General features: G+C 45.3%; 1 protein-coding gene across 2 annotated transcripts in view; it reads left to right on the plus strand.

The window, feature by feature from the left end:
* ZZEF1 (zinc finger ZZ-type and EF-hand domain containing 1) overlaps window positions 1–26,538 on the plus strand; it is a 72,971-nt gene that overhangs the window by 20,597 nt on the left and 25,836 nt on the right. For both annotated transcript variants that reach the window (XM_081890097.1, XM_081890098.1), the window contains exons 11-36: window positions 61–209; window positions 767–878; window positions 1,170–1,385; window positions 1,891–1,991; window positions 4,231–4,400; window positions 4,621–4,751; window positions 5,251–5,321; window positions 6,495–6,609; window positions 8,213–8,372; window positions 8,532–8,653; window positions 8,759–8,881; window positions 9,709–9,875; window positions 10,169–10,250; window positions 11,317–11,518; window positions 12,159–12,307; window positions 14,378–14,618; window positions 15,491–15,570; window positions 15,823–15,916; window positions 16,618–17,119; window positions 18,108–18,272; window positions 18,675–18,794; window positions 19,533–19,694; window positions 21,448–21,577; window positions 23,209–23,347; window positions 24,584–24,749; window positions 25,668–25,933. In XM_081890097.1, the coding sequence (XP_081746223.1) occupies window positions 61–209; window positions 767–878; window positions 1,170–1,385; window positions 1,891–1,991; window positions 4,231–4,400; window positions 4,621–4,751; window positions 5,251–5,321; window positions 6,495–6,609; window positions 8,213–8,372; window positions 8,532–8,653; window positions 8,759–8,881; window positions 9,709–9,875; window positions 10,169–10,250; window positions 11,317–11,518; window positions 12,159–12,307; window positions 14,378–14,618; window positions 15,491–15,570; window positions 15,823–15,916; window positions 16,618–17,119; window positions 18,108–18,272; window positions 18,675–18,794; window positions 19,533–19,694; window positions 21,448–21,577; window positions 23,209–23,347; window positions 24,584–24,749; window positions 25,668–25,933 (4,135 nt within the window). The remainder of the gene's footprint in view (window positions 1–60; window positions 210–766; window positions 879–1,169; window positions 1,386–1,890; window positions 1,992–4,230; window positions 4,401–4,620; window positions 4,752–5,250; window positions 5,322–6,494; window positions 6,610–8,212; window positions 8,373–8,531; window positions 8,654–8,758; window positions 8,882–9,708; window positions 9,876–10,168; window positions 10,251–11,316; window positions 11,519–12,158; window positions 12,308–14,377; window positions 14,619–15,490; window positions 15,571–15,822; window positions 15,917–16,617; window positions 17,120–18,107; window positions 18,273–18,674; window positions 18,795–19,532; window positions 19,695–21,447; window positions 21,578–23,208; window positions 23,348–24,583; window positions 24,750–25,667; window positions 25,934–26,538) is intronic.

Below are 26,538 nucleotides of genomic sequence, written 5' to 3' on the forward strand. Positions count from 1 at the left end.
TTCCGGGCATGAATGAAATTGCTTTCTCTATACATGGTTAGAGCTTCATTATTCTCCTAGGTGCGGAGGGGAGCGATTGGGGCCCGGTGTGGGTTGGTGTTTGCTTACAACTCCGCTTCAGAGAAATTTCACGCAGAGGAGCACTTCAAGAGATTTGAGAGCTATGACAGATGGAAGCTAGAAGATTTCCGGCACTTCTTAAAAGCCAGGTAAATACAACCTATCAGCTGCCACCTGATTCTTTTAACTGACGGTGCAAATGGTTGAACCTGAATTTTTCTGTGTATACTCCGATATTGGTCTATTACCCAACCTTGAAACTCAAACCGCAACAGCTTTCTTTGGCTTGATAATGCTCAGGATCCGAACCCACAACCCCAGTGGCCTGTTTCTTTTAAAATTCTTATTATAATTTTTCCAAATTATTACAAATTAATTTATTACAATTTTGTCACACACACACACACACACACACACACACACACACAGTGGTACCTCGGTTTCCGAATGTCTCTGTTGATGAAAGTTTCGGAACTCAATTGCCAAAAACCAGGAAGTTGATGCTTCCGTTTTCAAATGCGCCTTGGAAGTTGAACTTCCGAGTTGGCTTCCTGTTTGAGTTTTCTGTATGTTTTGAGGCTTTCGTATTGAGTTTTCAGTTTTCGAACGTTTCGGAAGTCGAACGGTCTTCTGGAACGGATGACATTTGAAAACCAAGGTACCACTGTATATATGTATGTAAAAAAATCAAATTAAACACTTGTAGGAGCAGCACTCCACGAGACGAACTGGGAGAGGAGGATCCCGTTGGCTGGTTTGAAATGGAAGAGGAATGGGATGAAATGGAAGTCAAAATGCAGCAGTGCAGAATTTCCAAGGTAAAACTTCAGCCCAGTTCCTCCAGTCATGACCATATAGCAGGGATGTGTGAGGGGGAACCTTTTCCAGCCCTCACAGGCCGCACTCCCTCATGGCTAGTCTTCTGGTGGGCAGGGGGTGAAGTGAGCACATGACAGTATGTCTGCATAATGGCAGCTGTCTACATTCATCTTGCAGTCCCAACTTTTGTATCTTTTAACTTCGGACACAAGGTGCATAGTCACCAGGGTTGGCACTTTTTAATTTTAAAAAAGAATGATTTGGTCATGATGTCCCTTCCCCGTTTTCAGTATCTGATGGTGAAGTTCTTGTGCACAAGGCAAGACAAAGCTGAGAGGCTCGGGGTGCAAGGCTTGAGCGTCTTCGGCTACCTCCGGTCCACGTCTTCAGAACCCAACAGAAGCAAGTGCTGCCTGGAGTGCGGCAAGCCCAGCGGTGACGTCGTTTGTGGGATGACACTCCTGCTGAAGACTCTGTGCTTCATCCAGCAGCTTGCACAGGATTTGGTAGGTTTTACGCTGCCTGCTGCTGCCTCTTCTCTCCATAGGCTGGACCGTATTCTAAAGGCTAAATTAGGTTATTCTCTAGGGCAAGCGTGGCCAGCAGTGCTCATATAGATGTCTGCCATGATGCCTGCAAGCAGTCTCCTTCCCCCATCAGATATGTGAAAAGCTAGGAAAACATGGAGAACATTTGGGAATCTCCTCTGAAAGCATTGCCAATTTCCCCCCAGACCTTCAAATTTCTATTCCCTCCCTCTGAAATTAGGCTTGAGATGCTGGCCGCAGCAGTCGCTCCAAGTTGCACTTGTGCTTGTTTGCCTCCCAAAAATGGGGATCTTTAAGGCATTAGAAAGATATCTGATGCAAACTGAAAATTATCCTGCTCCCCCCCCCCCGAAAGCTTTCCAGTACAGATTTTTTTGGGAGGAAATTCACATCGTTGTTCCTTATCCTCCATGAATTTATTTCTGTTTCCAGCTTAAAAAAAATATAATTATTTTTTTTCTAGGTTCAGAAGAAGGCAAGCGGTTTGCGCTACAGGTCATACCTCGACTTTGCGGGCCTGGATTTAAAGCTTTTCTGGAATTTCTATAGTAAACTTCACCAAAAGTAAGTCCCTCTCCCATCATTTACAACTAGTTGAAAGTACCGTATTTTTTGCTCTATAAGACTCACTTTTTCCCTCCTAAAAAGTAAGGGGAAATGTGTGAGCGAATGCAGGCTGCGCAGCTATCCCAGAAGCCAGAACAGCAAGTGGGATTGTTGCTTTTGCTGCACAGCGATCCCTCTTGCTGTTTTGGCTTCTGAGATTCAGAATATTTTTTTTTCTTGTTTTCCTCCTCCAAAAACTAGGTGCGTCTTATGGTCTGGTGCGTCTTATAGGGCGAAAAATACGGTAAATGAAGCTGGTTGAATGCTGAGTCTTTGATGCTGTGGCGTGTATTGGTGATGGGCAGAAGCTTCGGTCATTGTCTGCCTGTGTGGCTTGTACAACCAAACTCATTATTCCAGGCCCTGGTGCTTAGCATTAGGTCTCACCAGATGCATCCATATAGAAACTAGCAGGCATAGTGCTAGTTATGGTGAAGGAACAGAGTAATAGAGAGTAATAAGTTACCAACAGACTCAATGCTGCTTTTGAATAGAAGCCTGGTATGTACTGTAGTTTACACTGTACACACGTACTGATATGAGTCTTACGGAAACTGGCCAGTTCTGGGCACCGCAGCTGGAGTGTGTGCAGAGGCAGAAAGACCAAGATGATAAAGGGTCTGAAAATTTGGCCTTATGTGGAACAGTTGAGGGGGTTGTTTAGCCTGGAGAATTGGGGACTCGATAGAGGATGTGAGAGCCATCTTTAAATACCTGAGAGGCTTTCACATGGAAGATGGAGCAAGCTTGTTTTCTGCTGCTCCAGAGGAGAAGACCCGAACCAATGGATTCGAATGACAAGGAAGGGGATTCCAACTAAACATTTGGAGGAACTTTCATAGAATCGTAGAATTGTGGAGCTGGAAGGAACTTCCTTGACAGTAAGAGCTGCTCGACAGAAGGTGGAGCACTCTCTGTCCTTGGAGGTTTTTAAATAAATAAATAAAAATAAATAAACCTCCCCGGCTGAGACTGGATTCGGGGCGGCTAACATCAAATATATAGCATTGGTATGAAATCAGACAATAATTACCGTATTTTTTGCTCCATAACACTCACTTTTTTCCTCCTAGAAAGTAAGGGGAAATGTCTGTGCATGTTATGGAGCGAATGCCTACGGATGGCGGGGGATCTGCTGCAGTCGTGAGCAGAGGATCCATGGTTCCCCTTCCTTCCCTCCCCCGTGGCTCGCTTTGGTTGCTTTGAAACAGCAAAGCGGGAGAAGAGCCACTGAGTGGGGAGAAGAGAGGGACAGAGAGCCTGGTTACAAATCACGGATCCACATGGATCCTCAGGATTTTTGCACTGGGTCACCCCAAATTCACCATCAGATCACATAGCATGTCCATGGCTACAGCTTGCACCAAAAAAATCACGCACCCACTGTTGCCTGGGGCCGCAGTGGTGCAACAACGTGGTTACAAAGCATGGATCCACATGGATCCTCAGGATTTTTGCATTGGGCTACCCCAAACTCACCGTCAGATCACATGTCTGTGGCCACAGCATGAACCACAAAAATCATACATCCACTGTTTCGTTTAGAATATTTTTTTTTCTTGTTTTCCTCCTCTAAAAACTATGTGCGTGTTATGGTCGGGTGCGTGTTATAAAGCGGAAAATACGGTAAATTACCTCCTAAAAACAAGTCAGGATCAAGCAGAGGTTGGGTGGCCACCTGTTAGGTGTGGCTCCTGCATAGCAGAGGCTTGGACTAGATGGCCCTTGGGGTCCCTTCCAACTTTGCAGTTCTCTATGTATGGAGTGCAGGTGGGGAGCCTTTTGGTAGTCTTCTTCCGTCAATGGATTTAGTGATAGCACCTTCTGGAGGCATTTGACTCTCTTAGCAATGCAATATGGAGGCATTTGTTCAGCTTTAAACATCTTGATAGGCTCCTGGGGGAAGCTGTCCACAGACATCTGGAGGGCTAGGGAGAGTGCAAGCCGTAACTTTGCTGTCTAGGGGCTGATGGGAGTTGTTCAAAACATCTGAGACACGCCCACCCCAGCCCGGTTGGCGAAGTTTAGTGTAGAGCTTGCTTCTACCTATCTTGCTCCTGCATTGAAACCCACTCAGGATGGGATGAGAATCACATTATTTTGCTTGCCTCCAATTGGTCGTTCATGACAGTGTTGCACACGGGGTTATGAATGGATTTTTACTGCATCAGGGTTGTGACCTTTCCTCCCACCCTAGCTCAAGAGAAGAGTGCATTGATGCCCAAGCCATGTTGCTGCGGCTTCTCCAGAGCTGCTTTTCAGTGCTCACATCGGATAACAAAGCTGCGAAGACTCAGGAAGCTGCTCAGAGCAAAACGTCTGACAGCGCAGAAGCAGCAGAGGAACTCTACAAGCATCTGTGTGAAGGTGATCTCCTCACTTCAACCCACCACCCCGTTGCCTTAAAACCCATCTTTTCCATTAATAAAGGGGGGGGGTAGCATAGCCTGGTGGTAGAGCCCAGCCACTGTAAATTGCCGGGTGGCATTGGAATTTCATGCAAAAACTTAGGAATGCAGGTAAGGAAATGAGATTCAGGTTGCTCTCAGTTAAACAGAAATCTCTCTTTGCATTTTTTTACGAGCAGTTGTAGACAGCGACAGCGAGTCCCCATCACTGAAGACCTTGAAGCAGGAAGTGAATAACACATTGCTGAACGGAGCAGCCATCTTTTTCCCCCACAGACACACCCGGCGGGAGCAGCTTTTTGCAATGTTGGTATGTTGTGGACATAGAAATCTTAGTATCTTAGTACAGAGCCTTAGCTTTTGCTTTCTCTCTGCAAAACCCCTGTGGGCCACCTCTAGCAAGCTGACTACATTTTTATCCTCCCCACCCTGCAAGGATCTTAGTACATCACCTCCCCATTACTTTATATCCACACAACAATCTTGTGAGGTGGGTTAGGCCCAGAGTGCAGCACTGTCATTCAGAACTCTTGACATCTGCATAATCTGCTAAGAAGTAAGTCCTGCAGAGTTTAGTGGCACTTGTTTCAATGTTGTGGATATAGAAATGCAGCCTTGGAGAGCATCGTGGCTGGTTAGCATTTGAACTCATGTCTTCTCAGTTTACGTCGAACTCTCCGATCACTTTCTGATACAGGCTATCAAAATGTCATGCTGCCACAAACCTTACCCCACCCTTAACATATTTTACATGAGGGGGAAATGTGTGAGCTTTTTTTTTTTTGAATCAAGCTTTTTCTTTTTTCCAGAAAAACATAACAGAGCAGGAACACAAGGCATCTGTCCATCTTACTTTCAAATCCCTCTGTGCATATTTCAGGTAAGCAACTTTGGCTGCAATCTGATACACGCTTACCTGGGAGTAAGTCCCACTGAGGTCTTTAGAATCAATCCCTGCTTCAGAGATGATTGTAAAGTAATAGACAAAAAAAGGCCTTAGAATTGAGAACAAATGGCATGGGAGAAATTGAAAATTTTGCCAATACAGTGGTACCTTGGTTCCCGAATGCCATAGTGGTTGAACAATTCGGCTCCCGAACACTGCAAACCCGGAAGTAAGTGTTCTGGTTTGTGAACACTTTTTGGAAGCTGAACATCTGACACGCCTTCTGCTTGAGTGCAGGAAGCTCCTGCAGCCAATCAGAAGCTGTGCCTTGGTTTTTGAACAGTTTCGGACTCCCGGAATGGATTAAGTTCAAGAACCAAGGTAGCACTGTACTCATATTAGACAACAGTTATTTGATTTTAAGAAAACCATCTTAATAGTTGCAGGATAGGGAAAAAAGAGACTGGGTGATATCCAGTATCATACTCAGAGGAGGCTAACTGAAATCAGCGGTTAAGTAACTGAAGTGAATTTACTTATTTTAGTACATCAACTCTGAATACCCCCGCCCCCAATAGTTGTATTTTATTTTGAAATTTCAAATTCCACTGGTTAGGGTGTCAGATTATATGACCTGAGAGACCCAGGTTCAAGTCCCCCACCTGGCCATGAAGCTCTCTGGGTGTGACCTTGGAGGACATTCCCTGCCTCTCAGCCTAGCCTACCTCACAGGGTTGTTGTTGGGATTAAATGAGTTGAAGAACCATGTACACCCCCTTGAGCTTCTTTGAAAAAAGGTGGGATACTAATTTAACAAATGAATAATCAAACAATGTAAGCGGTGTCCATTTTAAAGATCTGTTTCCTTGAGTAGTTTCTGGAGAAACAAGTTAGTTTTACTAATAATGTAATGTTCCAGTTTTCTTTCTAAAGGAGGAGAGTGGAAGCAGTTAAATTAAGGGGCGCTAATTGCTGTGGATCTGTAGTGAGGAGAAGTTAGCTGGGTACGACCCCGATATCTTCAACCATAAGGAGTGTGGGTTAGGGAGATGACATTTGCTCTGCTTGAAGGTTGGGATATTGAAGCGGATGGATTCTGCAGTCTGGAATGGTTGCATCTGGGGTTCCTTTAAGAGCCATGCTGTGAAAATGTCTGTTCTTTGACAGTGACCAGGATCCAGGTGGGCTCCTCTTGTTGCCAGACAAAGGACCTTCTGCAGATGTTGATGTGGATAAAGTACTTGCGGTGACAGAAACGCTCCTGGCAGTGACATCGAGAGAGGTAGTGCTTCCAGTTGGTCTTTGGGGTAGTTCTTGCATGTGGAACGGCTAACCTTTTATTTATCAGCAAAGTCCTCAGGACTGGATAAATTACAGGCAAGGGTCGTAGCTGAGCGGTAGAGCACCTGCTTTGCATGCAGAATGTCACTGATTCATTCCCCAGCATCTCCAGGCAGAGTAGGGAATCTTCCTTGCTAGTCATTGTTGACAGTACTGAGTGAGATGGATCAATTTAGTATTGAATTGAAATACTTTATTGTCACTTGTACAACTTGTATACGGTGAGATTACATGAGCACCCCCCACTCAGCTCTCCTAGTCTTAATTCCCCTCATTTACTGACGCACACCCACCACCAAACCCGAAAGTCAGTTGCCCTGTTGTTACCTTTTCATTCAGCAGCCTAACAGCCCACAGATAGAAGCTGTTCTTTACCCTGTTGGTGCAACTAATCATGCTTCTATATATTCTGTCTGAGGGCAGGAGATCAAGAAAGTGCCGGCCAGGGTGTGAATCATCCCTGAGAATTTTCCTCACTCTCCTGAGGCAACATTCTTTCTCTATTTCATCTATTTACTATTTCATCTATTTCAACTATTTACCCAAGTTATTGGGTAACTTCTTAAGTCTGTAAGAACATTAGCTGCACCTTGACACTTACAGCCTAAACAGCTGTTAATGTTTTATTAAGATCATTCCTCACCTGTTAATTTATTATTTTTCTTATCTCCCCACCCCCACTCCGCCATATCCAGTGTCTTCCTTTTGGTTTCTACCTATTATGGCAATACAGTGGTAACTCGAGTTACATACACTTCAGGTTACATACGCTTGAGGTTACAGACTCCGCTAACCCAGAAATAGTGCTTCAGGTTAAGAACTTTGCTTCAGGATGAGAACAGAAATCATGCTCCGGCGGCGCGGCGGCAGCAGGAGGCCCCATTAGCTAAAGTGGAGCTTCAGGTTAAGAACAGACCTCCGGAACAAATTAAGTACTTAACCCGAGGTACCACTGTACATCACTGCTGTTCTTTTTCTTTATAAACTGCCTTTCCCCAGCCATAACAGCTACCAGGGCAGTTTGCTGAACACCCTCGTCCCCAGTTTACAACAGTTTGGGCAAGCCCAAGTCTTAAAAGAAAAGAAATCCAAAAACCAACAGGCAAACACCTAAACAAATAATAGAAAAGCAGGGTAATTAAAACAGTGTGTTAGGGAAGTGGGAAACCTTGGACACGGGGACCAAAATGCACCCATCTTCTCTCCCATCCCTGGTCATCAAGCCTCCCTATCTAGCCTTTGGGACACTTCCCAAGGCCCGCCACCCGCCTTGAGTGTTTGTGCCTGGCTGAAATATGTCTTTGAACTCTAAGAATGCCTCTTGTTTGCCTGAATGGAGGATAGAGAGCATCGAGGAAAGAGAGAGGTGTGTGTATGTGTAAACCAGCCTACTGTGCAAAGGTAAAAATGGTGTGGGTTGCTCTTACCCACCACTGACGTATGGCCCCCCAAAAGGCTGCCCAGTCTGCAAAAGCTTAACCACCCTGTTTTAAGTCACTTAAGGCCAGCATTTCTGACAACGTGAAACTTTTTGCATTCTGCAGTGCGAAATGTTGATGATGGGCGTTGCCCAGCAAGACACGGGTCCTGTGCTCTCGTCCTTATTCTGGTCTGTCCAGGGCAGCCTCCTTTCCTGGTGCTACTTGCAACTTAAGGGCAGTGATGCAGCACCCAAGAGCCTTGCCGTAGAAATCCTTACAAAATGTAAGTATCTGACCAGGAGCGGTCTCTTAATTTACCTTTTCTATAAAAAGCCCCAAACGTGCTGATGGGAATTGTGCTTCAAAACACCTGGAGAGCAACACGTTGGGGAAGGCTACTCCGCATCGTTTAGTAAGCCATCTTTTGCTCTTTCCTGTCTAGATGTGCAGCAGTTCCTGCGGAGCATCAGGACAATTTTGGAGTCGCTCCTGTCCCAACACAGTGGGAGAACAATAGTGGAAAAACTGAGCAACTCTGTCTTTTCCATGGTAGCCCGCCAGCTGGTGAGTGAACTTACGGGATGCTTACGACAGCTGTGGGTGGGTTTTCTTGATATATTTTAAAAAACAACCTGTAATTCTAACAGGGCACCTTTTGTTCTTCCCCAGATGACCTTCCTGCAGGACTTCTGCACTTTAGACATTCCACATCGTACCCTCCTGCAGGATGTCAGCATTTTGACAAAGCTACTGAATGACCTGTCTGCAGAGCCAGGAGATGGCCCGAATAAGGTAGCCTCGGGAAAGGTGCTAATGCTTTCAGTGCACAATATGAACTCTGCTGTTAACCACGTCGAGTGCGTTTTCTGTTTAAAGTAGGATAAGAATGAAATGAAAATGGACTCTTGCTCTGTTAAGTCATGCAAAAGATGGGTGTTGACAAAGGGGCCCAAGTCTGAGTAATGCTAACACTGCTGTAGAATCTGAGGCCTTCAAGTCCTGGCGCATGCAGATACCATGCTGAGAAATATCTAGATAGGCCTGCCTAGTGCTCCCAAGGGACCCAGTCATTCAGTCTTTTTCTTTTCTTAATTGACATTATTAACAGCCCCAAACTGCAGTAGGTAGGGTATTAGATCATGCCGTATACAAAGCAAACAAGCAGTGAACAGTGAGAAAGGGAAGTGGTAACACACCAGTACAAACCAAGACATCCATATTTCCCAAGCTGGTGTGGGTAGTGAATCTTGAGAAGTTAAACCCCACAAGATGGCATAGTAATATTTTGGATTCTCCTTCTCCCAGGAAACTCTCCAGTTTATGTGCGTAATTTTCCTCTGCAATAGCCAAAGTCCATAGTTTCTTACACCCCACAGGCAAATGCAGATTATTTTCAGTGTTCTTCCTTTCTAGGTTATTGAAATCCTAGCCAACAACCATGTCAAAAATGCTTTAGAGTTTTCATGTTGTCCGTTTACCTCTGGATTAAGCTTCCAGATGTGCACCAGACACCTGGTTATTTCAGGACTTCCTTTTCCTGGATTGGCATCTGGGGAGCCGAACCACCCTTGGCTCCTTTTATAATGGTTTATTATTATCATTATTATCATTTGTGCCAGGTGGGCATGGAGAGTTGGCAGCAGGAGCAGCCGGTGGTGCTGCGGACATGGGCTGCAGAATCCCCACATAACTACGAAAACAACTGCCACGATGTCACTGTCTTCCTTTGTCCGGGGGCAACTTACTTCGAGGTGGAGTTTGACGAAAGATGTGAAACGGAGAGGAGGTAACCTTGCAGCAGTTTTCATCTTGGGTGTGACTTCCATGTTAGCACCTCTCTTTTGGCCCCGTTGCTGAAGGCTCACTCATACATCTGTTAGCCCAGCCCCTTACATTCCTGGGAAGGTCTAGCTAGGCAGGGGCGCCCCCTCAATCTTACACCTTCAGGATTGTTCTGCACGTCTTTTCAGTGCCTAGCTGTGCATCTGAGCTGTCCCAGTCAGGCCCCCCAAAGGTTGCCAGAACTCACCGGTTAGAGAAATTCTGTTCTTTTAATGCTGCACAAACACATCTTCATAGGTACGATTACCTGGAATTTACTGACGCCAAAGGTGGAAAAACTCGCTACGATACCAAAGTTGGCACAGACAAGTGGCCCAAGGTGAGTGGCTTCCAAATACTGAGAGTGAGCAAGACTTCTGTGTGACGCAAAAACCCACCACGGTGGCACCACATCCAGTTTTTTTCTGGCTTTTCTCGCACCTGCACTGGAAGGTTTTTTATGGAGAACCACATACCTTGTTATTTAAGAACATTGCCTTTTGGGGACTCAGCATTGAATCTTGCTTCACAACATACCCCTAAAGTAGGGGTGGCCAATGTGTGGCCCACTAGATCAGCAATTGCCAAATTACTTCTTTGCCAACCCCCCACTTGGTTCCATAAACTCATCCCTTGTGCCCCCCCCAAAAAGAATAGCGGTTTGCATGACACACTAAGGAAGATAATAACACGGTCATTGCTCATTTATTCAAACTACTGTATTTAGTTTAATTAAGTCAACCAAATGGATGAACCTGATCCAGAGAAACCAGCTTTTCAAAGACTGATAGTCATTTGCACCTGCGCCACCACCCTGCCACCTTCTTGCCTCTTAGCGCCCCCTCCCCAAGCTATGATACCACCACTCCTCTAAATGTTGCTGGACTGCAACTCCCATCAGCTCCCACCAGCATTGTCAGTGAATGATAGGAATCGTAGTCCTCCAATGTCAGGAGAGCCACAAGTTGGTCATCCCTGTGCTGAAGACTTGTATGAATTCACAAATGCAAGAAAGTATTTCCTATCGCTTGAAGGGGGTTAAAGCTTTCATTCTGGCTGGGCAGTGTCATTTTCCTGACAGGCAGGGCTACGCAGGTTTCTGAACTGAAGTTTCACTATCCGATGGTATTTGCTTTATCCATTCCTTAGCATCAAACACACTGCCAGGCTTTTTGCAAAACTCTTGAAATAGGAAGTTTTGCATTGCATCCTTCCGTCAAAACTTCCCAAGGTTTCTTTCACCTAATAAAAAGACGATGAATTTCATTTGGCTGCGGAGATGTGTGTGTGTGTGTGTAAGAGCTGTAAGCACGATGGAGGAATGTTGGGTTATCATTCATAGCCCTGCTGTGACTTCCTGTCATGTGACACTTGGCAAAAACCTCACCTGTTTTGTTGCTCTGTAGAAAGTGACCTTTAAGGCTGGCCCTCGGCTGCAGTTTCTCTTTCACTCCGACAGCAGTAATAACGAGTGGGGCTACAAATTCTCTGTCACTGCATATGGCTTGCCAGATGTGGAAGTTTCGTGGGGCCTGGACCTGCACCTTCTCGTGGCCAGGCTCATGGGGCGCCTGGCTTCTCAGAGCATGGTGCTGAAATCCCAACGAGGTGCGTTGAGTTCAAGCATTACTTGAAATGTGTTCAGGGTGTGGAGCTGTGGCGAGGATCCTTTATGAGTTGTAAGGAAGGGGACGGTGGGGTTTGTTTTGCTATAAACTGAGGCAGCGTAGTTGTCTTCAGATTCCAATGCTTTCCTGGTGATTTATTTGTTCATTAGGTTTGTGTACGTACCATTCTTAACTTCAAAAAGCTCAGAGCAATTCACAGTTGTTCTTCCTCTAGCATGTGAAACTTTGATATTGGAACCCCAGGTTTAGATGACTTTTGACTGAATCCCTTTAGCCAATTTTACTTTCCTTCGTCTGGCTACCTACACAGTAAAATAAATTAAGTGTGTACCCTGTTTCTCCCCTTCCCTGTAGTTGAAGGTGACTTTTGAAAACGTGTGATCTAAAACAACCAAAAGCAATAACGTTATATGCATATTTTGAGCCCTAGAAAGAGCACCCACATCCAAGGTGCCTACATCATATTGTAAAATCCACAAGGCTGGCTTCTGTATTTTATTTCCTTTTCACTTTCCATTGATTTAAAGGCTACGGGGCTAGAAATTTAAGATGCATAATATAACAGATATATAGCCTTTACTTTTCTAATATCACTGCCTCTTTTTTTCCCCCTTCCCCAGAGGCAGGAAATGAAATAGAATTGCCTCCTGCAAAAGTGGTGTCTGTTCTTAACTCTCCTCTGTGGAAGCCGGTCTTCAGGCATCAGATGCGTTCTGAGCAAAAGCTGGGAGCTAGAGAGCGTAGCCAAATGCCGCAGGAAGATAAAGAGGTATTTCAGCCAACGCCCAAAATGTAGTCGCACTAATGCATGGAGCACTTCAGCCCTTCTGCTTCTCTTCAATGCTTCCTCAGCTGATATTGTACAGTAGTCAGATGACCACTTCCAGGTGCTAGCCCAACACAGGTAGCTATGGCCAGAGATCACAGTGGAAGGGTGACCAGGGCTAAGGATGGGATGGGGCAGAAACATGATGAGGATATATTTCACTTGATCTCTGGTCACCAAGCAGGTTTATTGCTGGCACAAGGTTTGTTGGGCTGCTGTGTGGTAACTGCAGGAGATTTTAGTGGAGCTGTAGAGGAGGGCATCCTGAGTAGCCTACCCCTTTTTTATCTTATTCTATTTATTTAACAATTTATTTCCTGTTTGCTTATAATAAAACCTCTAAGCGGTATGCACAAAATATTAAAATTAACAATAAAGGCAAATCAAACATTCTGAAATAATTATAATTAACAGGGTTGTGTTTTTTTAAAATATATATATATATATTAAAACATATCAACAATCTACATATCTGGGTACGCTTGCCTAAACTAAAATGTTTTCAGCAGGTACCAAAAAGAGTACAGTGAAGGCACCTGCCTGATGTCCATAGGCAGAGAGTTCCGAAATGTGGGTGTTGCCACAATAAAAGATTGATTTCTCACCACTGTGGCATGAGTATTATTTGGCACCTTTAACAGTGCCACTTCCACAGATCAAAGTGATTGGTTAAGCATACATGGTGTGAGTAAAGTGGTCCCAAGCTGTTCATGGCTTTATATACCAATAATAACACCTCGAACGTGGCTCAATAAGAAATCAGGAACCAATACAGACCTCTGAGCTGAGGAGTTGCATGCTGACGGGGTCTTGCTCCTATAAACAACTGTGCTGCAGCATTCTACATCAACTGCAGTTTCCAGGTCATATAAGGGAAGCCGCACAACAGAGTACTTTGCAGGAATCCAGTCTTGAAGCTACCAGTGCCTGAACTACCATGGTCAAGCCCTCCTGGCGCAGGAATGGTAAAAGCTGTTGTACCGAGTGCAGCTAGTAAAAGGTGCTTCAAGCCACTGAGACTCCCTGGGCCTCCAGTGACAAAGCTGGATCCAGAAGCACCTGATTGCACATCTGCTCCTTTAGGGATCTGTTTCTTTCGATTAAAGCGGAAAGCTAAACGATAGTTTGGCATTACTGAGAGCAGCCCTAGCTTTTCTCCAGGCTCACATCTTATCTTGCTTCTCCTCTAGTGCAACTGTGAGGACTTTAGTGTGGGGGAAGTCAGGACGTTCCTTTACTGTGGGTCAGTAATAGCAAGATGAAGAATTCAATAACGTTTATTGATTGCACGTGCAAGGTAGAACCTCCTATGTGGAAGTCTCTACCAAGGAATTAAACACAGTGTACACATAGGTGTAGAAGTGCAACATAGTCAAACCCTTCCCTTCATTACGTTAGTTTATTCGGTCATAAAGCATCATTAAAGCAACACTATTTGACATGTGCAATTAGACACTTTTGTTGTCGCCTTATTTCACACCATCATCTTTGCTGCACAAGTGCTTCATCTGCTTTTCTCTTTGAAGCTTCTACAGCATGATTTGTTGCATTTTCCAAGTTTCTCGATGTCTCCAAATGTTTTCTTACCTGTAACATAGCTTGCTTACTCCCTTCCAGTCACATCAAATACGGCCTTCCTTTCTTTCCACTTAGCAGTTTCTCTTCAATACAACTTAACTGAACGATTTAACTACATCTGGAAGCTTCTGATTAACCATGACTTGTTTTGTTGTCAGTCCCAGACAAAATGTGGTTAAGCTTAACTATGGTTAGTGGAAGCAAAGCCACCTCCAAACAATTTAATCGAAGCTGGCTTGTTCTCACTAATCACAGTTTAGGGGTCAGATGACACACTAAACTATGGTTAATATAAATTGGAAGTGGAAAATTCTTGTCTCTTTGTGACTGCCAGAGGGGGAAGGGAGTGTGTATGAGCCCAGACAAGACTCATTCTTGTAACACTAAACCACAGTGTATTGTTACCAACTAAATCTCTTCTAATCTTCTTTTCAGGCCACAAACTCTCATGCCAGCAACTGTCATAATTTTCTCCTTGACTTCGCAAAGTCAGACTCTGCCCAGGAGTTCTGTGGGCCAAATTCTGAGCTTTTCAAAGGACTCGTACAGGCATGTAAAAAACAGGCCCCAAAGACTGATATAGTTGCTGGTTCCACTATTGATCAAGCTGTCCAGTCTACATTTGCTGCTCTGGTCTATCTCTCTCCAGATTTGTATGGGAAGCTTCAGAAATATGGTAACTCCTACCTTAGTGAACATACATTCACAGTGAAGACGACTGCTCATATTTAGATGATTCAGTTGTAAAAGTGTGGCTTGTCCATTCTTTCTAAATAATATTTACAACTTTGTTTGCATCAATTTTATGTACATGTGAAAAACCTACAGCCCCTTAGTTTGAATAACACACGTGGAAAAAATCAGGGCGAGTTGAGTTTCCCTTTGTGTGTTCCAGAGGCCCGATTGGCCTCTGATGAAAGTTGGGCATTTAGTGTCACTGGCCCCGTGATGTGGAGCAGAGTTGGGGTAGGCACCCTTGCTTTTGACCTTCAGGCGTCTCTCAGAGACCTCTTTATGCTGCCAGGCCTTTGCAGCTGTTTAAATTGATTAGCCAGTCAATTGAATAATCATTTGTATTGCCCTAAATGGTGTTTTAGTTGTACACCACCCTGATATTTTATGACATTGTCTCTACGGAAGTATTTTTATACAAAAGTGAGCCTAGGGTGCCATTCTATACAGGCAGCAGAAACAAGTGGCAAGCCACTCCATTCTGTATGGGAGGTGGGGACCAATGTCCCCTGTGTATAGAAAAATGTTTCAGAGAGCTATTCTCTTTGTCAAAGTTTCTGTGAGCTGGGCAGATTGTTTCCCACTCCACCCCTACCCTCTGCAGCTATGCAGTCATCAGCAGTGATCTTCCACCTGCAGGCTGAAGTTGATCCAGTCCAGGGAGATTTTTGGCCCTCAGTTCCATTGTTCATATAAACTGGCCCTAAGACAACCACATTTCTTTTATTGATTTGAGCTGGTGGCAGAGGTCCACAGTTCTTTCGTTACACCTCCAAGTTGGCTTAGAAGTCTCTTCTTTTCTTCCTTTCCCCACAGTCAACAGTGGAGGCAAAACGCCTTTGGGCGAAGAGTTTGCACAAGTATATTCCCTGGCCGACGGGATCAGAATATGGATGGTAAGATTTCCTCTCTTTACCCTGGGGCCCAGGAAATGGCTACCATACAATTTCCCCCATTTGTTCCTTATTTCCTGAGTTGGTCTCAGCATTGCTGGGCAAAGGAATCCCTCTAAAAGATTATTTTAAGCATCTGAGTTCATTTAAGTAGCATCAAATGTGCTGTCCCCCTACCCCCTCCATCCACCAGGGACAACTTGTCAAATTTTGAAAGTACTTTAAACTCTTTTTAAAATATGTGTATTTCTACAGCTAGAAATGAAACAGAAGTTCCTCGTGAACCAGGGAAATGATGGGGAGGAGAAGCAGGCTGCTGAGGTGAGCGAGGTGAACCCGGAGAGCCTTGGTAAGTGTCATTGTGCTTCTGCCTCTCTTTGCTCCTCTTGCTTTTCCCATGGGTGGCAGACAGCCACATCGATCAATATCACCCCCTGGCATCCCAGGCAGGAAGTGATCACACTACATTGGCTCCCAGTACATTTCTGAGCACAATTCAAAGTGTTGGTGTTGACCTTTAAAGCCCTAAACACTCTCGGCCCAGTATACCTGAAGGAGCGTCTCCACCCCCATCGTTCAGCCCTGACACTGAGATCCAGCACCGAGGGCCTTCTGGCGGTTCCCTCATTGCAAGAAGCAAAGCTACAGGGAACCAGGCAGAGGGCCTTCTCGGTAGTGGCGCCTGCCCTGTGGAATGCCCTCCCACCAGATGTCAAAGAGATAAACAACTACCTGACATTCAGAAGACATCTTAAGGCAGCCTTGTTCAGGGAAGTTTTTAATGTGGGATATCTTAGTGTATTTTTGGTCTTTGTGGAAGCCGCCCAGAGTGGCTGGGGAAACCCAGCCAGATGGGCGGGGTACAAATAAATTATTATTATTATTATTATTATTATTATTATTATTATTATTATTATTACAGCGAGAGCTGTAAGGTAGGCCGTGCACTTATGAAATACTTAACATTTCATCTGTTGATACGAGATGCACAGAGCAGGAGGAGCCCAGTTGCACCGCTCTCATGATGCGCTTGTTGCCTTCCTATTGCAGCGCAACAGTGCATCCAGAAAAGTCACCTCTTGCTCAGTTTTCTGCCTGCACGGACCAAGGCAGAAGGCCATGACACGGATCACGCAGAGGACTTTGGGCGATGCCACAGAGACAGACGTCGGAGGACGAGCTCTGTCGTCGAAGCGGATTTCCAAGCATCAGATTCTTCCCCCGTCTCTGGAGTGACTGGTTTTGTTTTCCCGGAGGCAGGTCAGGCCACAGCCTCCAGCTCAAAGAGGAAGCAGGTGCCAGACTCGCCGCAGACAGAAGTGTCTCCTGCGTCCCAAAGCAAATCCCTTGACAGTAACTTGTCAGAGCAAGAAGATGCCTTGTCCCCTCCCTCCACTCCCACTCGGAAGCCTCCATTCAGCCGCGGGAGGCTCCGGCTCCTCTCCTTCCGCTCCATGGAGGAGTCCAAGCCTGTGCCCAGCATTAAGGAGAAATACCCCATCCTGAAACACACCTTGGACTTCATTAAGGACCAATCTCTTTCTCATGAAAGGTGAGCCAGATCCAATTTTGTGCCGGTAAGAAAAACCGGACATCTCATTAAATAGAGGCTCCAGAAAAACCTCAAGGGGCGTTTGAGATTTGCTTGTTCGGCTCCTTCCTCTTGGCTTGTGGTGCTAATTGCTGAACAATAGGATACAGTGAGAGCATAAGAAGAGCCCTGCTAGATCAGTCCAATGGCCAATCTAGTTGAGCATCCTGTTCTCACAGTGGCCAGTCAGATACGAGGAACCGCAGTATGGCACAAGGTGTGTTTTGCCCCAGAATATGTGCTCAACAGTGAATGTTTTGTGAGAAGTATTTGTTTTTGGTTCTAACACATTACATAAACTGCCTAGGGGTTACGTATATTAAACAGTGCATAAAAATATAGAAATGTATTCTTGAGTTGAGAATTCCATCCCGGTGGGCGAGTGTACGTGACAGCCTTTCTTGCTTTTGTGTATATATCAGGAAACCCTGTTATACGATTTATACGATATACGATATACCATATCTTTATTGTCTTTGTCCCATGCAGAACAATGAAATTGTAAAACTACATAAAACTACTACAAAACTACATAAAACTACTACAAAACTACATAAAACATTCAAAAACCCCTAAAAACTCTGAAACCCCATTTTAAAATACACTATACTATAGAGACCCCTTATGCCTCGTTTAGAACCAGATTTGCATTTGCGTAGAAACTGTTTCTCAGGCGGCTAGTCCTGGCCCTATACCTTCTTCCAGAAGGCAGAAGCTGAAAGAGATCATTTGTTATAACAAACCATAAAGCCATGTAGCGTGTTGTCATCCCGTTGCTGCCAAATTTTGTCCTGCTCAATAAATACCCACCACTTGCCACTTTGTTAGGCTTCTTGACATCACCAGTTCTCTGTTGACGGAGAAGCTCATCGGTGTGGGTTAATGCACCATCCCCTTGTGCCAATGCAGGAAAAGGTTTAATAGGAAAGTGTGTGTGTGTTTCTCCTAGCGTTCTGAAAGTCCTTGCTTTGAGGAAAGCTCAAGCCAAAAGCATCTTGGAAGTGCTGAAGATGATCCTCCAGTGCCTAGAATCCCTCAGCCAGCCTCACTGCTTCACCCCACCTTGCATCATCTTCCTGCTGGAACTCCTGGCTTGCCAAAAAGACTTCACAAAGTAAGACATGTGGGAAGCTGCACTTCAGGCATAGGCAGTTGTTCATTTTTAGCTCAGGTTAGCAGAGAGTGAAATGCGTCCAACCATTGGTCTATCATTCTTAGTATGGCCTACACCTTTGATGGGGGTACCCGAGGCCAGCATATTTAATAAAAAATATTTTTTAATACGGTTAACCTGTCATACACTTAGCACTGTCATATTTTAATGGATGATCTTGGGAGTAGCTCAAGTTATGTATTCCCCCACCCACATTCAATCCTTCGTTTTGGTTCTTCTCATTGCCCCTCTGCTCTGGTGTCAGTGCAATGGTAGATTGAAGTAGCTATGGTTGTTGGGGCATATTACACAATGGCAGGCTTATAAAATGCAATTCAGCAGCCTATATATCTTCTTTTCCAGCTATTTTGCACACTTGGAAGGCTGTGGGTCTGAGCTGCACCGGGAAATACGGGAATCTTACTACCAGCTTCTTCTCTTTTTGGTCAACGCTCTGAAAGGATTTAACGACCTCGATGAGAAGTATGGACCTCTTTCTTTCTTTCTTTCTTTCTTTCTTTCTTTCTCTTAAAGTATACAAGATCATTTATTTATTTTTGTAAGACTCCTTTACTCCAACCACCATGATAATTGTCCCTGGTGTTGTGTGAAGAGTACATCCTATTGTCCCATAACTTACTATCAATCAATTTTATTGCATCACTCTGAGTATCATTTATTACTTATTAAGGTATTTATATCCTGCCTTTCTCCCAAGTTGGGACTCAAGGCAGCTCAAAGCTGTTAAAAACTTTATAAAACACAAAGTTACAAAAGCAAACTAATAAAACACATTTAAAACCAGCAATTTAAATGCAGTTTGCCCTGACAGCAGCCCAGTGGTCAGTCTTCGTCTGCACCTTAGTATTCAAAGGCCTGTCTGAAGAGGAAGGTCTTGCTTAGCCTGCTGGCAGAAGGATAACAAGGGGAAGGAGGAGTCAGTCTGATCTCTCTTGGGAAGGAATTCCGCAGTAGGGCAGCTGCCACAGAAAAGGCTCTGTATTATGAACAAGGGAGAAAAATCAGGTTGTTTCCAATGTTGCTTCCCTCCACACTATGTGCAAATTCCATCATGTTGTCTCCTTTGGTCATAGCCCCCTTTACCCCCCCAAATGAAATTAAGGTCGTTTGTCCCTTCTCCTTCGCTTTTGCCACCTGCAACCTTGCAGCTCCTCTGTGTTTTAATTGCGCTGCCCTGGTTTGTCTTCCCTGTTCGTTTAGATCGTTGCTCCCTGCCTTGTCCTGCGTGCAGACGTCTCTCCTTCACCTCTTGGACATGGGTTGGGAGCCAAGTGACCTTTCCTTCTTTGTTGATATACAGCTGCCACACCTCCTTATCAACATGTCACGAGAGAACATAAGTACACATGACAGCATAGTTTGGTAAGTTGGGACAAGTACCTGGGTTTGTTTTGCTTTGACACTCCTATCGGTGCTGCAACAAAATGACTAGCACATTTGCAAAGCTAAGCAGGGTCTGGTATGGTTTCAAATTGGATGGGGGACCACCTGTTGAGAGTCCTGCAATGCAGGGGGTTGGACTACGTCACCCTTGGGATCCCTTCCAACTCTGATTCTTTGAAAGCCTGTGAGATAATTTTGGCTGGGAAGTCGCGTGTGCATTTGTAGGAATTGCCCAGAACTGCCTCGAGGGGATTTTGGCTGAAAGGTGGGATAGAAATCTGACGAGTGAATAAATAATGCAAAATAAAGATATTTCTCAAAGCAGTTACTGTTTCTTACAAGAGCTGGCTTTCTCTAAAAAAAAAAAAATACAGTTGCCTTGTTTTTCTTTTTTCCCTAAGTGGGAGAGCCTCGTGTTTGAAGTGTTTTGAGACTGAGATGTTTGTTGTTTGGATTAATATATCAACTGCCTGCATTGCAGGATTCCACATTTGTTCCTATGGCTCGTAGGGGTTGTGAGTTTCTGGTAGGGCTAGGCATTTGAGTAGCCCACTTTTTAAAACTTCGTTTATTAATGGCATTTGTATGCTGTTCCAGTACAGCATAAAGTTCTCTTTGTGGTTTAACAGGAAATAATTCTAAACTCATTGGAAATGCAAATTAGGTCATAAAACCATGAAATCAAAACCTGCATCCTTGCTCCTCCAAAGTTAGAACACAGATTTAAAAACATAGAAGGTCATACAGCACCAGCTATTTAAAAGACCTGGGTATTTCTGGAAATATCACAAAGCTGGCATTGGGTAAACCCTGGGGAGGCTGTTCCATAAGTATGGTGCTAGCACTGAAAAAACCCCTTACTGGCCTCAGATAATTCAGTGGGGGACACTTAGAGCAGGCACTCCAAGGAGATTATTTGGAAGAAGACCAAATTATTTTTAAAGCATTAATTTTAATAGGCAACCTAAAGAGGGTTAAATTGATAGGCTTAGTCCTTGTGCTAATTATGAAAACAAATGGGAGTACAACAAGTTTTTCTGTGCCACCCATTAACAAATGTGCTCATGTGAAAGTGTGAAAAATAGTTGACTTGACTTTTAAAAATAGAACATAGGGATAAAACCTTGAATAGCAAAACAACAACAGAAAACAGTTTTTAAAAATGCTGGAACGTGGGGAAATGAAAAGGTCTTCCCTTGGTGCTGAAAGGTTGACAGCAGAGCACTGAGTAAGCCTGTCTGGTGAGGGCACCCCACAAACCAGGGCATTAAAGGACTCCCTCAGTGGTGCAGTGTTCTCAGGGCCCTTGCATTCTCCCTAAGTTGCAGGATCTTGTCCCTGACCACGCATTGACCTATGCTTGTTGCGTTTCTGAGATGGAGACCCTCAAAAGAGCAGCGGGACTGTAGAAGAGAGATCCCTGCCCCACCCCCTCCAAGCTTCCAGGCTTGCCACTTTCTCCAGATTGAAGGGGCAGGGGCAATCCTGTGCATTAATGAAATTAATTTGCATAATTGTGGTTGACTCATGGAACAATTCTTCTCTTCGGCTTTTAATCTGGAACACCAGGGTCAGGCTGCAGTTAAGATATTGGAAGCATATTAACCTGAGGCCTCTTTTTACTTGAATCAAATGGCTTTTAATCCATTAAACATTGCAGCCCCTCTTCCCCCATTGTTTTGGTCCTGCCGTTCTAAGTAGAAAGCATTTAATTTTGTGCCTTTGTTCCTAGCCAGTGGAGCGAGGAAGAGGAACTCGCAGACTACAAGCAGAACTCCGAGTGGATGGACGAGTGTCAAGAAGGAGTCTTTGAAAGCTGGTGCGACAAGATAAGCCAGGCTGATCCAGAGAAGCAGAGGAAGGCCAGTAGAATGAAAACTTTTGGTCTGGGTTTGGTGGAAGGGCTCAAGAGGTAGAGCAGGTGGAGGCAGAGCTGGTGGAGTGGGCAGGCATGGATGGGCATATTGTAGCCAGCAGGGGTTGGGGCGGTACGTACGAGAGGCCCAAGGACCCTACTCCGAGAACTGGAGATGACATTGTGGGATGGGGTAAAGGGAGGATGTATCCTGAACACAAGAAGGCAGATGGCTGACATTGGCTTTGAAAGATGCTCCTTCAAACCTGCTGAGCTATGAAGTCCACCCTGTGGCTCTGGGAGCGTGCAGTCTCTCCCCCCCCCCCCCATTTGGGATTCAGAAGGCATTTTTATGTTTCATTTTCCCGTGACTTTTTAGCTAGCTGTCAATTTTTGATTTGCCTTCTATTTTATCTATGCATTTAAATATTTATAGGATGCCTTTTGGGGTCAAATCCACCCAAGCCAGCAAATTAAAAACAACCATATAACAACATTAGTATATCATTATCATTGTGAAACTTTCAAAATGGGGGCCAGGGGGCAGGGCGGAGGAGAATACCAGAAATGCATTAAAATATGTGATTCAGCTGGTTTAAAACCCTTTCACAGAGCTACTTTAATGAACCAGCAGCATGACTAAAAAACCACATTTTAGTCATTGGCTGAAAACACCGATAGGCGGATGGAGTTGGGAACTCAGAATGTGCATGCTAGGTACTTCTAAGTTCCAAAATATTGCTCACTCACAGAATAGCTTTGAATCTGGGGGTGCGGGGAGTGTGTAACCAGCTTTGTTTGTAGCTGGAAGAGTTGTATATGCTCATGATACTACTTCAAAATATTACTGTAGGCTGCACCTGAATTGGCTCTTAGAAACAGAAGCCTCCTTGGGGCTGAAACCAAGTTCTCTCTTGGCATTAATTGAGAGCGCTGTTTGTGCAGAGAGAGTGAGCAAAACTCTGAGAAGCAATTCTGCATCCATCTGCTTTTCCCCTCAAAGCCCTCCAGGCTTTGCAAAACTCAAGTTCTTCCCACCTGATGATTCCCTGTGATGGGCTTTCTTCCCAGTTCCTGTTCCATTATCTAGAGCAGGCATGTCCAACTCCCAGGAGACAGCGATCTACTCCCACTATAAAATAACTGGCAGTGATCTACCCATTGGATTTTTGGGGAGGAAGACCCAAAGGTTGTTGTGTTTCTTTGGGCAAGGAGACCCAAAGCTTTTTTAGCTTTTTTGGGGGGAGGGAATGATCGACCAAGGGTGCCCCGCGATCGAGCTGTTGGACATGCCTGATCTAGAGGCATTGTAGCTTGCATGGAATTAATTTTCTGATAGTATATTCTGATATGGACTGACCTGATGCTGCACCTCCTGAAGTTAATTGTGGCTTGGAACACAATTACCTCTCGGATTTTGCACTTCTCTGGATTTTGCAGTACTGGTCAAAGCTCAAAGACAAAGCAAAATGTTCATTAAAAATATTTAAGAATAACTCTACAATTCAGTGGTTTCTATCAGAAATATATTGATCTGCCCATGCTACAGATGATGGCAGAGTCAAGATGGTGGCATTTTATTGTTTAAAGTTTTCTGCAAAGCAAGCCCGTGAAAAGCGTTTCCATGTCTCGTTCCAGATGCACATGTTCATTGCCCGCTACTGCGACCTGTTACACGTGGACATATCCTGTGACGGGTGTGATGAGATCGCTCCTTGGCATCGTTACCGCTGCTTGCAGTGCAACGACATGGATCTTTGCAAAACGTGCTTTTTGGGTAAGCCGGCTGGCCAGAAATGGCATCATTTCTTCTTCAAAGGGGGTGCTCAGTTTTTTGTAGTTTAACATCTTTCTTTTCCTTTTTTTTAAAAAAGTAGACATCAAAGGAGATCCTTTTGCATTAACTTTTTAAAAAAATGGCTCCACATTTTCTGAATTTTGAAACAGGCAATATTGTCCACACAAGAAAAAGGAGGGGTATGGTGTAAAACATGGAAATACTATAATTTGCAAGTAGTGGTGTGTATGTGTATAGATGGATTGATGTTATGTGGATTCCCAGCACATTCAACAACTACTACTGGCCTGTTTTCCCAGCAGAGAAAAGGGACTTCAAGTTATCTACTGCCTTCTTTTCCCTTCACACTCTCTCTCTCCTCATTCTATTTTTGGGGGCAAGAATGGGGAACCTGCAGCCCTCTAGCTATTCTCTAAACTCCCAACTCGCATCAACCCAAGCTTATTTGTGGTTTTGGGCAGTGACGAGGAAGCTGTGGCCCTCCAGATGTTGCTGGACTACAACTCCCATCATCCCTGACCCTTGGCCATACAGGCTGGGGCTGATGGAAGCTGCATTCTAGCGATATCTGGAGGGCCACCAGCTCCCCATTTCTCTGCTCCAAGGGGACCCAGAAGTGTCAAAGACAGGCTTTGAACTGGAGCCTTGGCCTCTTCAGGTGATAAGTCGTGATACTTAAATGGAACCTCCATGGCCCAAAGCAGTAAACTTCAGAATACCAGACGCAGTGGAGAAGAAGTGCTGCTTTTTCATCTCTCACAAGTTCCCCAGAGACTCCCAATGGGCTGCTGATGGAACCTAAATGTGTCTTTGGTCACATCCAGCAAGGCATTTTCCATGCAAGCAAAACATCTCAATTTTTTGCCATTCAAAAGTCTTACCAGCAAGGACTTTGAACCTTCTGGCTCTTGGCCCATGCAAAGACACTGAGTGTGCACCCCAAAGGGTCATTTTTAAGCCTGTTTAAGAAAGAGAAATCGGAACATATCAGCCTTTGCCAACCTGGTGCCCTCCAGATGTTTGGCATTACAGCTTACACCCCCATGTGCTGGCTGAGGCTGATGGGAGCTGTAGTCCAAAACATCTGGAAGGTACTAGGCAGCAGAGGCTGAGGAAACGGCTTTATTCAACAGTTCTGCTGCAAGAGTGGTGTAGAGATTGAATGAACGGTGGCTGCTTTGAACACCCGTTGCTGTCCCTTTGCATCCCATGTAGGCGGAGTGAGACCCGAAGGCCACGAGGCGAACCACGACATGGTCAACATGGAATATGCTTGCGACCACTGCCAGGGCATTATCGTTGGGCAGCGCATGAACTGCAACGTGTGCGAAGATTTTGACCTTTGCTTTGGATGTTACTCCGCCAAGAAGTACTCTGAGAGGTACTGTGCCTTCACAACCTTCTGAATCTTAACGGGATCACGCTTGGGAATTGGGCACCCCTACTTTGGGACGTGGGTGGCGCTGTGGGTTAAACCACAGAGCCTAGGACTTGCAGATCAGAAGGTCGGCGGTTTGAATCCCTGCGACAGGGTGAGCTCCTGTTGCTCGGTCCCTGCTCCTGCCAACCTAGCAGTTCGAAAGCACTTCAAAGTGCAAGTAGATAAATAGGTACCACTTCAGCGGGAAGGTAAACGGCATTTCCGTGCGCTGCTCTGATTCGCCAGAAGCGGCTTAGTCATGCTGGCCACATGTACGCCGGCTCCCTTAGCCAAGAAAGCGAGATGAGCGCCGCAGCCCCAGAGTTGGCCAGAACTGAACCCAATGGTCCGGGGTCCCTTTACCTTTACCTTTACTTTTTGGCATTATCAGGTGGAGGGGTGGGGGCAAATCCTGGCTAATCCGCAGGTGCAATTTGCTCAGCACTTCTCCCAATCTAGCTTGAGTCAGGGGTGGGGAGCCCACACGCTTGCCGGATGTACCTGGTTTCTTTTATGAACACCCTGCCCCTGAACCTACTAATCTGACACATTAGGAATAGGGTACCTCTACATCCTTGCCCTATGAATTTGTTTCCAGTGCCAGGAACTGTGCAGATCCCAAATGGATTTAGCAGTACTTTTGAGGGGGTTGGGAGCATACTTGTATGTTGTAAGCATTTTCAGAAAATAAGCAAGAAAGAAGATGACAGTCCAGGTTGCAGAGACTTGTATTGTGCCCGTGTGCCCCGCAGAGCACAACCCCGCTTTGCGCCTAAAGGCAGTCACATGCATCCTGTCGACATTTTTCTAGTAGCAGTGCCAGCCATCCCATCGTAACGAGAAGTTCTGCTTTTTCTTCCTCCCTCCCCTCCATTTTAGCCACCTGCCCACCCACAGCGTCACAGCGCACCCAATGATGACCATCCGGATCAGTGACCGCCATCGGCTCATCCAGCCCTACCTTCACAACTACTCTTGGTTGCTGTTCTCTGCTCTGGCTCTCTACAGCGCCGACTTGTCGAGCGGCAAGCAAGGGGATGGCGAGGAGGCGCTTGACCCCCAGGTCGTCGCCCACGCCAGGGCCCTGCAGCAGCAGTGCATCCAGCTGATTGGGGACTGCCTGGTGAAAGTGCAGCATGGGAAAGGTGAAGGACGTGGGGATGGCTGCTCAGACCCAGGGCAGAGCATCGGTGGGAGTGGGGGACGACACATTGCTTATCCCAGGCATAGTTTCTGCCCACGCACTAAGGCCTGTTGCTTCGATATAAAGCTGTAAGGTAGGAGTGGGGAGCCTTGTCCCTTTGCTTGTTACTGAACTACAACTCCCCTCATCCGTGGCCACTGTTCATGCCTGCTGAGGCTGATGGGAAGTGTAGTTCAGCAGCGTATGGAGATCCTTGCGCCCTGCCATAAGGTCTGCATCTGAATTCCATTTTGGGATGGAGATTGCAGAGGTTAACTTTTTGCATCGGTGGGATGCTTTATCGTAGGAGTGTTGGTTTTTTGCCGGTGTATGTGTTCAGTCCATAAGGCTGCCTTTCCCCATCCCTGGTGGCTAGGGAATAGAATAATTTGGAAGGGAGGCTTTCAGCAGTGGCAGTAAACCCCATATGAGCTGGTCTGGATTCTTGAACACTGCTGAGGGGTGAGGGAGGCACAGAGTTCATTTTCCTAATCCTCAGGTTCCAGAACTTGCTCTAATTATGATGAGAGTTGGATTTATTTCCTGCTTTTCCTCTACCCTCATCCC

This window comes from Podarcis melisellensis (genome assembly GCF_964234715.1).
Source record: "Podarcis melisellensis genome assembly, chromosome: 15".
Lineage (NCBI taxonomy): Eukaryota > Metazoa > Chordata > Lepidosauria > Squamata > Lacertidae > Podarcis > Podarcis melisellensis.